At 35.2% G+C, this 12,611-nt stretch overlaps 1 protein-coding gene across 1 annotated transcript in view; it reads right to left on the bottom strand.

The window, feature by feature from the left end:
• The window catches only part of CFAP47 (cilia and flagella associated protein 47), a 474,307-nt gene that overhangs the window by 372,248 nt on the left and 89,448 nt on the right, over positions 1-12,611 (bottom strand). Inside the window, exon 23 of the mRNA XM_057717674.1 lies at positions 7,959-8,100. Within this exon, the coding sequence (XP_057573657.1) occupies positions 7,959-8,100 (142 nt within the window). The remainder of the gene's footprint in view (positions 1-7,958; positions 8,101-12,611) is intronic.

Raw genomic sequence — 12,611 nt, forward strand, 5'->3', positions numbered from 1 at the left:
ACAGCACTTTCCACTTTTCCAAGTATGCAAAGAAGCTACCAATTGTCCTTTTTTTTCACTGATAAGAAAATTGTTTAACTGAATTTTGAATGTGAACCAGCCTTGCATACATGAGATACCTCTGTCTCTCCCCTCCCCACTGGTAACCACTGGTTTGTTCTCTACATATGTAAGTCTATACCTGTTTTGTTATATATTGGGTTGGCCAAAATGTTCATTCGTGTTCTTCTATGAGATGTTATGGAAAAACCTGAATGAACTTCTTGGCCAGCCCAATATATTCATTTATTTTTATATTCCACATACAAGTGATAAAAGAGTATTTGTCTTTATCTGCAAGGACCTTTTTAATAACAAAATAATCCTAATTCCTCCCTACTTTCCCTTGTTTCATTATTCTCATTAATTCCACTTATATATAAGTATACATAAACATATTTAGAAATAAATACACTGTTGCCATTATTATATTGAATAAACTTAATGTCAGATCAATTAAGAATATGAAAATAAAAACTCTTATCTTACCTTTATTTTGTCTCCAGTGCTCTTCTTTTCTTTATATAGATCCAAGTTTCTCACCTATATCATTTTTCTTCTCACTAAAGAACTTCATTTAATATTTCTTTCAAGGCAGGTCTATTGGCAACAAATCCCCTCAATTTTTGTTTGTCTGAAAAAGTCTTCATTTCTCCTTTACTTCTGAAGGAGAATTTCTCAAGGCACAGAATTCTAGGTTGGTATTTTTCTTTCTCTCAACACTATTTATATTTCCCTCCATTCTCTTCTTGCTTGCATAGCTTCTGAGGAGAAGTCAGATGTAATTCTTATCTTTGCTCCTCTATATAGTAAGGTATTTTTTCCTCTGAATTACATCAGCTATTTTTTAAAATTAATTTTTATTAGAGTATAGTTGCTTTACAATGTTGTATTAGTTTCTGCTGTACAGCAAAGTAGGTCAGTTATACACATATATATATCCACCCTTTTTTAGACTCCCTTCCCATCTAGGTCACCAAAGAACACTGAATAGAGTTCTCTGTGCTATACAGTAGGTTCTCATTAGTTATCTATTTTATATACAGTAGTGTATATATGTCAATCCCAATCTCCCTATTCATCCCAATCCCCCCCCACCTTGGTAACTATAAGTTTGTTTTCTATATCTGTGACTCTATTTCTGCTTTGAAAATAAGTTCATGTATACCATTTTTCTAGATTCCACATATAAGCATTATTATACGATATTTGTCTTTCTCTTTCTGACTTACTTCACTTTCTATGACAATCTTCATGTCCACCCATGTTGCTGCAAATGGCATTTCATTCCTTTTTATGGGTGAGAAATATTTAATTGTATATATGTACCGCATCTTCTTTATCCATTCCTCTGTCAATGGATATTTAGGTTGCTTCCATGTCCTGGATACTGTAAACAGTGCTGCAATGAACATTGGGGTGCATGCAGCTTGAAGGTGATATGCCTAGGTGTAGTTTTTCGCCATTCATCCTGTGTGGTATTCTCTGAGCTTACTGGATCCATGGTTTGGTGTCTGACATTAATTTGGAGGAAAATCTCAGTTGTGTTTCAAATATTTCTTCTGTTACTTTCTTTTTCTTCTCCCTCTGGTATGTCCATATGCATATATTACATATTTTGGAGTTGTCCCACAGTACTTAGTCTGTTCTTTTTTTTTCCAGTTTTTTCTATCTTTGCTCTTCTTTTGAGAGATATATTGAGATATGCTCAAGCTCAGAGACTCTTTCCTCAGCCATGTCCAGTCTAATAATACTCCTATCAATGACATTCTTCATTTCTGTTCCAGTGTTTTTGATCTATAGCATTTCTTCTGGATCTTTTATAGAATTTTCATCTCTCTGCTTATATTGCCCATCTGTTCTTGCATGCTGTCTACTTTATCCATTAGAGTCCTAAGTATATTAATCATAGTTGTTTTAAATTCCCAATGTGATAATTCCAACATCTCTGCCATATCTGCATCTGGTTTTCAACGCTTGTCCTGTCTCTTCAAACTGTGTTTTTCACCTTTTAATATGTCTTGTAATTTTTTCTTGATTCTTAGACCTGATATACTGGATAAAAGGAACTGCTGTAAACAGACCTTTAGTAATGTGATAGTAAGTTGTGAGGGGACGGGAAACATTCCATAATCCTATGATTAAATCTCAGTCTTTAGGTGAGCCTGTGTCTTCAGACTGTGAATTTTATGTGTGCTTTTCAATCTGCACCCCACCACCACCAATTTGGGGCTAAATGGCTAGAACGGACTAAGTTGGGTATTTCTCTTCTCCCACACAGAAGGTCAGAGGAGATTGGAGTTAGATATTTTCCTTCCCTGTTATCAGTAAGATTCCAAAATAACCCCAGCAGAATCTGGTCAAACAGTTTCTCCTGAGGTCAAATAGTTAAGCAGAACAGAATGCTCTGGCATATTTCAAAATTATTCTTTTTCCTCACCCCTGCCAGAAACATGAGGGGATTTTTCTCCCACTTCACTAAGAGAATCAAGTCAAGTTCCTGGGGGTAAAATTCACAAAAGTATGGGAGCCACTCATGGCTGGGGCCCCATGAAGATTTTCTTTCTCAAACTTGTCCATGCTGAGCCTCCAGCAACTCATCAATTACAGTACAGGTTTCCTTACCTAGGCATTGACTCCTGAAGTAACTTCCATTCCAGTAAGTTGTGATTCTCTGTATTTGCCCATGAGTCTTTCCATTTTCAGGAGCCTGAATTTGCCCTGTGACCTCATTTCTCTTACAGATCTAAGAAAATTTGTTGATTTTTCAGTTTGTTTAGCTTTTGTACTTGTTGTAAGGATGGAGTGGTAACTTCCAAGCATTTTACATGCTGAACCAGAAACCAGAATTGAAAATCTATACTTTTTGAAACTTACCTTGGAGATGTTTGTAATCCTTAATGAAAATTCAAGAATCTTACAAGTTTATGGGAATGTAAGTCCCTGGAAAGAAACCAATTTCTGATGCAAAAACTCATGTATCTTATGAGTGCTTTTATTATACCAGTGGAATTAATAGATGCTTTGGCAGGAAGCTGGGACATGTGGAACGGGAGAAATGTGTAGATAACATCCATCATTGTGTCACCCCCAACTCTTGTCATGAGAAATCCTAGCAAAAGATGATGTTATGGCACATATACAAGAAATAGCACATCTAAGATGTTGTGCCTATTTGCAAATTGGCAATTGGGGATAATCAGTGAAATAATAGATTAGTTATATCTTTAAAAACAAAGCACTGTTTTGCCATATTATGACACCATTTAGATATTTCTATTTCATTTATACAAAGCTACATTATACCCAACACAGATTATTAGAGAAACAGTTTCTGGAGAAACTTTCTCAAGATTAAAGTCTCACATACTAATATTTTGGTTCCCCTCCTCAAATTAAAACATTCATTGGCATTCAGACTGTCAGCAAATGATATGATAGTTGGTGCTGAAGCCAGCATTGCAATACTCACTAAGAAACATAAGAGAATAGGCAAGAATCAACAGACATTTAAGGAACTCCTCAACAGGAGGGATACAGATATAAAGGAAAAATAACTCGGCAAAAATTGAGACAACGTAGTCAACAGAAGAAAAGTTCAAATAATTTATAATTACAGATAAAAAGTGTTGTTTTCATTTTAAAAAAAGTCTATAAGTAAAGAACTTGTCAAAAAAAGTTGAAAAACCTTGTTAGTTTAAAATTACCAAGATATTTTTTTTGAAGACATAAAATAGTCAAGTCAGAAAAAAGTATCTTGGGAAATAAAATGAAAAAATGAGGAAAAGGACAAATAAGGGAGAATATATAAGATAATTAAAATATATAATATAATCAAAGAGGTAAAAAAATCTAACCAACAGGAGTCAGAGAAAGATATAAGAAAATAATGGCAATGAGTTTTTCAAGGAAATGATTTAGGAAAACTTTATAGAACTGAAGGACATTAGCTTCCAGAGTGAAAAGATCCACAAGAACTTAGGACAATGGTAAAGATAAAAGCTTCACATCAAAGTCATCACTGTAAAATAATTGGATAAAAAAAGTTTCTAAAAGCTTCTAAAGGGAAAACAATGGGTAATATATGGTGGATGGGAAAGAAGAGTGGCATCGAACTTCTAAATGCAACAGTGGGAATTAGAAGATAACAACAGCACCTTCAAATTTTTGAGGGAAAATTATTTTCAATCTAGAATTCCACACTCAACTAAACGATGATTCAAGTGTAGGAGGAAAAACAAGGATACTTTCAGAAATGGATGTTCTAAAAAGGTAACTCCCTTGCATCCTTTCTTTGGAAACTCCTGGAAGATGTAATCTATCAGTAAAATGAAGTGAACCAAGAAAGAGGAAGTCGAGAAATTGAAGAAACAGGAGATTCAAGGTAAAAAAGAGTCAAAAGGAATCCCCACAAGTAGAGTGAAGTGAAGTCTCAGATTCTGACACAGGGAAAGAAAGCATTTAGTCCATGTTGGAACAGGAAGTTGATGTGCTCCAGGAGGGTTGCTTCAATAGAGTAAGAAGACATGACATATTATCTGACAGGCTAGACTATGTGGAATATTATCCTAACAGGCATATTATAGAGCTTTATGGCATGGGAGGATTTAGTCAAATACCTAAGGAAAATTAAGCAATTATTAACTCCAGAAAAAAAAAAGTTGAAATAAAGGAAATAAAATAACTATGCATGATATATTACTTCGCTAAACAATGAACAATCTATCATCATAATAATTAAATCTGATAAAAAGTTTAATTGAAATTAAAGATATAATTACATTATGAAAATGGACAAGAGGAGTTAGAGTTTCAAGTGAGTAAAGATGCCTATCATCAAATAAGTGTTTTCATTAGATAATTAACAAAGAAAATCATTGCCTCTAGGGTACAGGATAAGCCTCAAGGAGGAGAGAGATAGTGGATTGCAATACTGGATTAGCACTATTTTAATTCAAAAATGAACACGTAATTTGGGAGTAAAGAGAGGGGCAGTCACGGGAGGGAGGGGATATGGGGATATGTGTGTAGATGCAGCTGATTCACTTTGATGTACCTCAGAGAAGGGTACAAGAGTGTAAAGCAAATATATTCCAATAAAGAGTTTAAAAAAAAAAAAGAGCGATAACAGCAGGCTTGTGAGCCTCCTACTGAGGTATTATCATCCTACCAAGGTGATGGCTGAGAGAGTAACGGATTTGATCATATCTCCTTGTAAACATAAAAATGGTATTGACCAGTAAACTTATTCAAAGAACAACCTTGACATACGTTATCTGTCCAAATGGCCAATTTAAAATATCTTGGATTTATGGCGCATTGCTGGTAGGAGAATAGGTATTTATCATACAGGCATTATCTGTATAACTATTAAGATTAAAAAAAAATGCAGAGCTCCAAACAAAAATGGCATTCTCTGAGAACAAGGTTTCTAGAAATATCATTCAAAAGCCATCTGGTAATTCAAAACCAAAGGCATCCTAAGGAGGGATAAAAGGACAAGTTGGAAGATGCCAAGTTCTACAGGAAGAAATATTACATCTCTGTCTCATTTTATTTGTATCATTTGAATTATTAGTAAACTTTGGTGTTGATATGATATAATTATGTCTGCTTTGACATTTCAACCATTGGTGTAAATACAGTAATATTTTTATAAATTAAGTAAGTATAAAAATTATTGAATAAATTTTAAACCATTAAAAGTACGGGAAAAAAAACACAATTACATATTTACCAATCCTGTAGATGGGGAAAATGATCTAATCTTTAAAGCAATGTTGGAAATTACAGAGGAAACGATTGATAGATTTCACCATAAAATTATTTAAAAGATCTACTGAAAATTGAATAAAACTAAAGGCAAACAACAAATCTTAGAAAACATTCACAGTAAACATGAAAAAAATTATTACCAGTAAAAAGTCACTGACATCTATTTGATAAATACAAAACCTCAGTGATAAAGGTGATGTTCATTAACAGATAATTTATATAAGAAATACATAATTAACAGCAAAGACAGAAAATTTTAATTCTCATGAGCAAAGAATTCAAAATTGAAATGAACTTTTAATCACATAGAAACAGATTCAGTTTCTTTCATTCAATGTTGGTTAGAGTTGACACTGGAAAAGGGGTGAAATGACACAGTTTTTTACAAAAACCTTTTTGAAAATATGTATTGGTATATACTTTAGAAGGAATGCAAGCAATTCAGAGACTCTTACCTTCAAAAAAATCTAAATAGGGAAAAAGTATTATACACAAAAATGTTCACTACTATAGTATTTATATTAAAAAGAAAATAAAAGAAGGAAACAACCTAAATGCTTATGATTATGTTTAAGTAATCTATAAGAGAGACTGGATGAAATACTCTACAATAGTTGTCAGTGTTAATTTATATAATTAATAAAAGTCTATAGCATTCAAGTAAAACTTTCTATTGAGTGATCAGATTTTGACTTAACATAGACAGTAAGATCTATGTTATAAATAAACTAGTAAAAGCAAAATATAGAACAAAAGAAGAGTAAGACACCAAAATATTAATAACAGTATGCTCTAAATATTCACATTCCAGATGATGTTTTCTGTGTTTCTACTTTTTCCAATTTTTCTTAATGAAAATACACTAATTTTTAATTATAAAATAAGTAAATTTTTTTAAAAGTTACTAGTCCATTTTATTTATCCAGTCTTCACTTTCTTTACCAAGTATATTTCTTTAAAGTTTTAATATACAATATACAAGTACGGTTTCAGCATCTGTGTATCATACAAACTTCTATAGACTCAAATCCAGTGGCCTACAACTACACACATTCTAACTCAAGTGAAATAAGTAAATATTATTTTCTTTTTCATTAAATTAATTTACCTAATTCAGAAAAATAAGACAATAATTATTTTTCTTCCTTAAAAATATATCTTAAAACAGGGAAGAAATCTTTAACTTCATGGAGCCTCTCTACCAGTAGTGGAATTTCTAATTCTCTATTTTAAATGGGAGCGAAATAAATCTCTATACTGTATATGCTACTTTAATGAGGCTTCTCTTACTAGGTGCCAAGTACAATTATTAACTGATCATTATTTTATTATTAAAGACAATGTCAGAACCATAGAAACAAAATATAGTATAATATAAACTAGATTTAACTTTTCAAGAAAAATACTTAAGCACATAGAATACAATGCAAAGCCAAAGCCAGTCTAAAGTATGGTTTATAGAGGGCATCAGTTTCATACTTGAACTCCTGGAGAAAATGAATAAATATTCAATAAATATTTCATAATTTTAATATATTTATCCTTCTTTACGTGTACTTAGTTCCTTAGTAACCCATCCCTTTGGGGGGAAAAGCATTTCCTTAAATAAAATTTTCATCATTTTATTTTATAACCCATGTATTTTATTTTAATAATTTCTATTTTGATTTAATCATTTAAATCGCCCACACAATAAACAAAGTACTAACCTGACCTTTGTTTTTAATTATATCCTATTTTTAAAGTATACTTATTTATGTATGTATTTATTTATTTGGCTGCACCAGGTCTCAGTTGCAGCACACGGGGTCTTTAGTTGTGGCATGCAGGATCTAGTTCCCTGACGAGGGATCGAATTCAGGCCCCCTGTATTCGGAGCACAGAGTCTTACCCACTGGACCACCAGGGAAGTGCCTACATCCTATTTTTTTAAGCAAATGTAAATCATGTGAGATTATATCCATGCTATTGATCGAAATTCAATCTCAGACTCACAAACACACACAAGAATCATAACATAAGTTTACTTTCTACTATTTCTATTTAAAAAAAATAAATATCATGCTCTAATTTTTTAAACATTTAGCTCCTTAAGCATAAATATTTGGTTTATGCACATCAATTTAATGTTTCATATTACATACCAGTAGCTTGAACGTAACATGGTCGAATAAGTGGTGCTGTTTTTGGAATCATTGGAGAGTCTGACAAACAACACTGAGTGTAAAGTTCTGAAGCTGCGAAGAAATTAATTCGAACTTGAATGCTAAACTCGTATGCTGCCACCTGACAGACAAAAAATACATTATAACTGTATTTTTGCTATAAAAATTGCGATTTTTTAAATTTAAATACAGTTGACATACATTATTATGTTAGTTTCAGGTGTGCTACATAGTGAATTGATATTTGCATGTATTATGAGACCATCACCATGATAAGTCTAGTAATCAACTGTCCCCATACAAAGTTATTACAATGTTATTGACCATTTTCCTTATGCTGTATATTACATCCCTGTAGCTTATTTATTTTATAACTTGAGGTTTGCATCTCTCTATTCCCTTCACGTATCTTACCTGATACTATTATTTATTGTACAAATTTAAAGTTTACAACTTGATGATTTGATATACATATATATAATGAAATAACACAATCAAGCTAATTAACATATCCATCACCTCACATAGTGACCGTGTGTGTGTGTGTGTGTGTGTGTGTGTGTGTGTGTGTGTGTGAGAGAGAGAGAGAGAGAGAGAGAGAGAGAACACTGAGGATCCACCCTCTTAACAAATTTCAAGTATAAAGTACAATATTGTTACCACAACTAACATATTACCCAGCAACCTCACTTCCGGGTATTTACCCAAAGGAACTGAAATCAGGATCTCAAAGAGATACCTGCACTCCTATGTTCACTGCAGCATTATTCACAATAGTCAAGATATGGCAATAACCTACATATTCATGAAAGGATGAATGGATAAAAAAATAAATGTGTTATAAACATACAATGGAATTATCTTTCAGCTTTAAAAACAGAAGGAAATCCTGCCATTTGCAACAACATGGATGGATCTGAGGGACATTATACTAAATGAAATAAACTAGACACAGAAACACAAGTAACATATGATCTCACTTATATGTAGACTCTAAAACAGTCAAACTCATAGAAGCAGAGAGTAGAATGGTGGTTGCCAGGGGCTGAGGGAAGGGAGATATGGGGTGATGTTGGTCAAAGGCTGCAAAGTTTCAGTTATGCAAGATGAATAAGTTCTGGAGATGTAATGACATACTATGGATTGAGCAAAACAGAAGGTTTTTAAAAAAAGACAGTTTCAAAAAGAAAATTATCTTGTAACATTGAAAGTACATTTTTTTTTTCAAAATAAGACTTGGTTTATTTTTCATGAGTCCAAAAATAATTCTTAAAAATAAAAAATAAATAATATTAAAAATAACTGCTATTAATTCAAAATGGACCAAAGACCTAAATATAAAACCTAAAACTATAAACCTTGTAGAAAAAAATTTAGGAGAAAAATCTTTCTTAAGCACAATACCAAAATAACCATCAATAAAAAAAATTAACCTGCACTTTATCAAATTATAAATATCTGTCCTATTAATGATAATGTTAAAAAATAAAATTAAAGCCAAAAACATGTTCCTGACAAAAAAAATCCAACTTGCATCCAAAATATATAAAGAACACACAAAGATTAATAAAAAACAAAGCACCCTATGAAAAACTACGTAAAAGATTTGAAAAGACAATTCAGAAAAGAAAATGTACATATGACATATTACCACATAAAAAGACATTTAACATCATGAGCTATTAGGGAAATGCAATTTGAAATCACAGAAGATAACAGTTCATACATATCAAAATGCTTAAATAAAAATATTACCAAGTGCTGATAAAGATGTAAGGACCTAATACATTTATGAATTGCTGATAAGAATGCAAAATTTTATAGTCAGAGACTGGAAAAAAATTGGTGGAGGAGTAGGATGTGGCAATCACATTCCTCCACACAAATACATTAAAAATACATCTACTTGGGGAGTGGCTCCTGGAGAACAACTTTCAAATGCCAGCAGGGGACCTCAGACCACAAAAAGGCCAGAGAATTTCCAGGAAATCGGGTAGCGCAAAGGAAGGAAGGGAAAGAGAAGAGACAAAGAATGCTAAGAAGACCAGCCCCTTTGGGAGGGAGCTGTGGCGGGGGAAGGCTCCCACACACGGGGGAGCCCCCTCACTGGCAAGGAAGGACAGGGAGAGCCTCAGAGTCCCCAGAAAAGACAGCAATGGCAGGTCTACCGAGGGCAGAGCAGAGAGATCCCCACACGGAGGAGTCAGGCAGCACTCCCCAACCAGAGAAGCTAATCTGCTCATCCACAGTGGTGGTGGAGGCTGGGCGCCGAGGCTTGGGCTGCAGAGAAGAGACACCAGGGAGAGAGCTGGGGCTGGCTGCATGAGAACAGCCTGGGGGGCAGGTATGCTAGCAAGCTACGAGGGAGTTTGGGAAAAATCCTGGGCCAGACCGAGAGGCAGGGGACTTTTGTTTTAGAGTGCTTGGGAGGAGCTTCCCTCTCCATGAACTCACAGGCTGCAAAGTGGCTGACCTGTGGCTGCTGGATCAAAAAGCACGCCGCCCCATGCCCCCGCCTGCCCCGCCCCGCATGCTGCTGGGTCCCGCCAAACGCCCGCCCACCTGCCCACTGCCCCGCCACCATGCCGCCGGCCCACGGCCCACTGACCCACAACCACTAAGGGTACTGTGTGTAAGGCAAGTGATTAACCACACCCTCCCGGCAGCAGGTGAAGCCCACCAACAGGAAGGGTCTTGCGATCAGGACCAAATTTCCTAGGAGAATGCACAACACACCTAAGGCTCACACTGACCTCTGCTGCTGCAAGCAATCCCGCAGATTTCACTTAGACTGCCATATCCTTCCCCACTCCCTGACCTGAAGTTGCAAGTGACCCCAATCACCCTCTTTTGCCCCCTCTTGCCTGCGTGGGGAACCGACTGCTGAGAGCAACCCACATGCAAAGTAGGGACCAACACCGAAACTGATCTCCGAGGACTGCAGGACCAAAGAAGACAAAGAGAAACAGCCACAGGAGGAGCAGATTTATTGCCCACAATAGGCCTAAAAGAACCTGCAACTGTGGATCACCTGAATAGACGAGTGTTTCTACAATAGAGACAGTAGACAACTGGGGACTGTGGGGACAAATACACACAGGACAAATACCACATCACAGTCCGAGCTCTCCACAGTCCTCTCCACAGCAGGTGCAGAGCCATACCTAGAAGTACTGGAGGACTTCTTGGTATGCTTATCTTGTTTCTGGTTTTAGGTATTTGTTAGTTAAATTTTTACTGAACATATTTGTATGTGGATTTGCTTGTAATTGGTATGAGTACTCTCTTCTTTCTTTGCTTTCTCTTCTCTTCTCCTTGCTTTCTTGTCCTCTTCTCTTTGGTTTCTGTTCCTCTTCTCTTTTTGCAAGTGCAAGTATGTACATCTCCTTGTGTGATTTTTGACTGATTAGAGTTGCTTTTACCACCAGTCTTGGGGATCTGTCTGTCCTATCCCCTTCTTCCCTTTTTTCTTCACTTTCCCTCTAACTCCTTTTTCTCCATGCCATGCAGCTTCCAGGGTCTTGGTTCCCTGGCCAAGGATAAAACCTGGACCTCAGAAACAGCAGAGCGGAGTCCAGGATATTGGACCACCACAGAACTCCTGACCCCATGGAATATTAATTAGCAAGTACTCCCCCAGAGTTCTCATTCTCAACACCAAGCTCCAAATCGAACCAAAGGCCAGCAAGCTCCAGTGCTTGACACCTCAAGCCAAACAGAACAGAGATAAGAGGAATTTCTACTAGGGAGCACAGGGAAAAGAGACAGCAAATCCTATAAATCAGACAAAATGAGAAAACAAAGAAACACCTGGCAGACAAAGGAGCAAGATAAAAACCCACAAGACTAAATAAATGAAGAAGAAATTGGCAAACTGTCTGAAAAAGAGTTCAGAGTAATGATAGTAAAGATAATCCAAAATCTTGAAAAAAAATAGAGAAAATACAAGAAACATTTACTAAGGACCTAGAAGAACTAAAGAGCAAACAAACAGTAATGAACAACACAATAACTGAAATTAAAAATACTCTAGATGGTATAAACATCAGAATAACTGAGGCAGAAGAACAAGTGAGTTGGAAGATAGAATAGGGAAATAACTGCCACAAGAAGGAAAGAGAAAAAAGAATAAAAACAATAAAAAGAATGGAAGACAGTCTCAGAGACCTCAGGGATAATATTAAGCATACCAAGATTGAAATCGTAGGCGTCCCAGAGGAAGAAGAAAAAAAGAAAGGGTCTGAGAAAATATTTGAGATTCTTGGAAAACTTCCGCAACATGGGAAAGGAAATAGTAAACTAAGTCCAAGAAGTGCAGAGAGTTCCATACAGAATAAACCCAAGGAGAAACAAAATGAGGCACATATTAATCAAACTAACAAAAATTAAACACAAAGAATAAATATTAAAAGCAGCAAGAGAAAAGCAACAAATAACATATAAGGGAAAACCCATAAGGATAACAGCTGATCTTTCTGCAGAAATTCTGCAGGCCATAAGGGAGTGGCAGGAGATAAATAAAGTCTTGAAAGAGAAAAAACTACAGTCAAGAATACTCTAACCCAGAAAGAATCTCATTCAGATTTGACAGAGAAATCAAAAGCTTTACAGACAAGCAAAAGTTAAGAGAAT

The sequence above is a fragment of the Hippopotamus amphibius genome, chromosome X, assembly GCF_030028045.1.
Source record: "Hippopotamus amphibius kiboko isolate mHipAmp2 chromosome X, mHipAmp2.hap2, whole genome shotgun sequence".
NCBI classification, from domain to species: Eukaryota; Metazoa; Chordata; class Mammalia; order Artiodactyla; family Hippopotamidae; genus Hippopotamus; species Hippopotamus amphibius.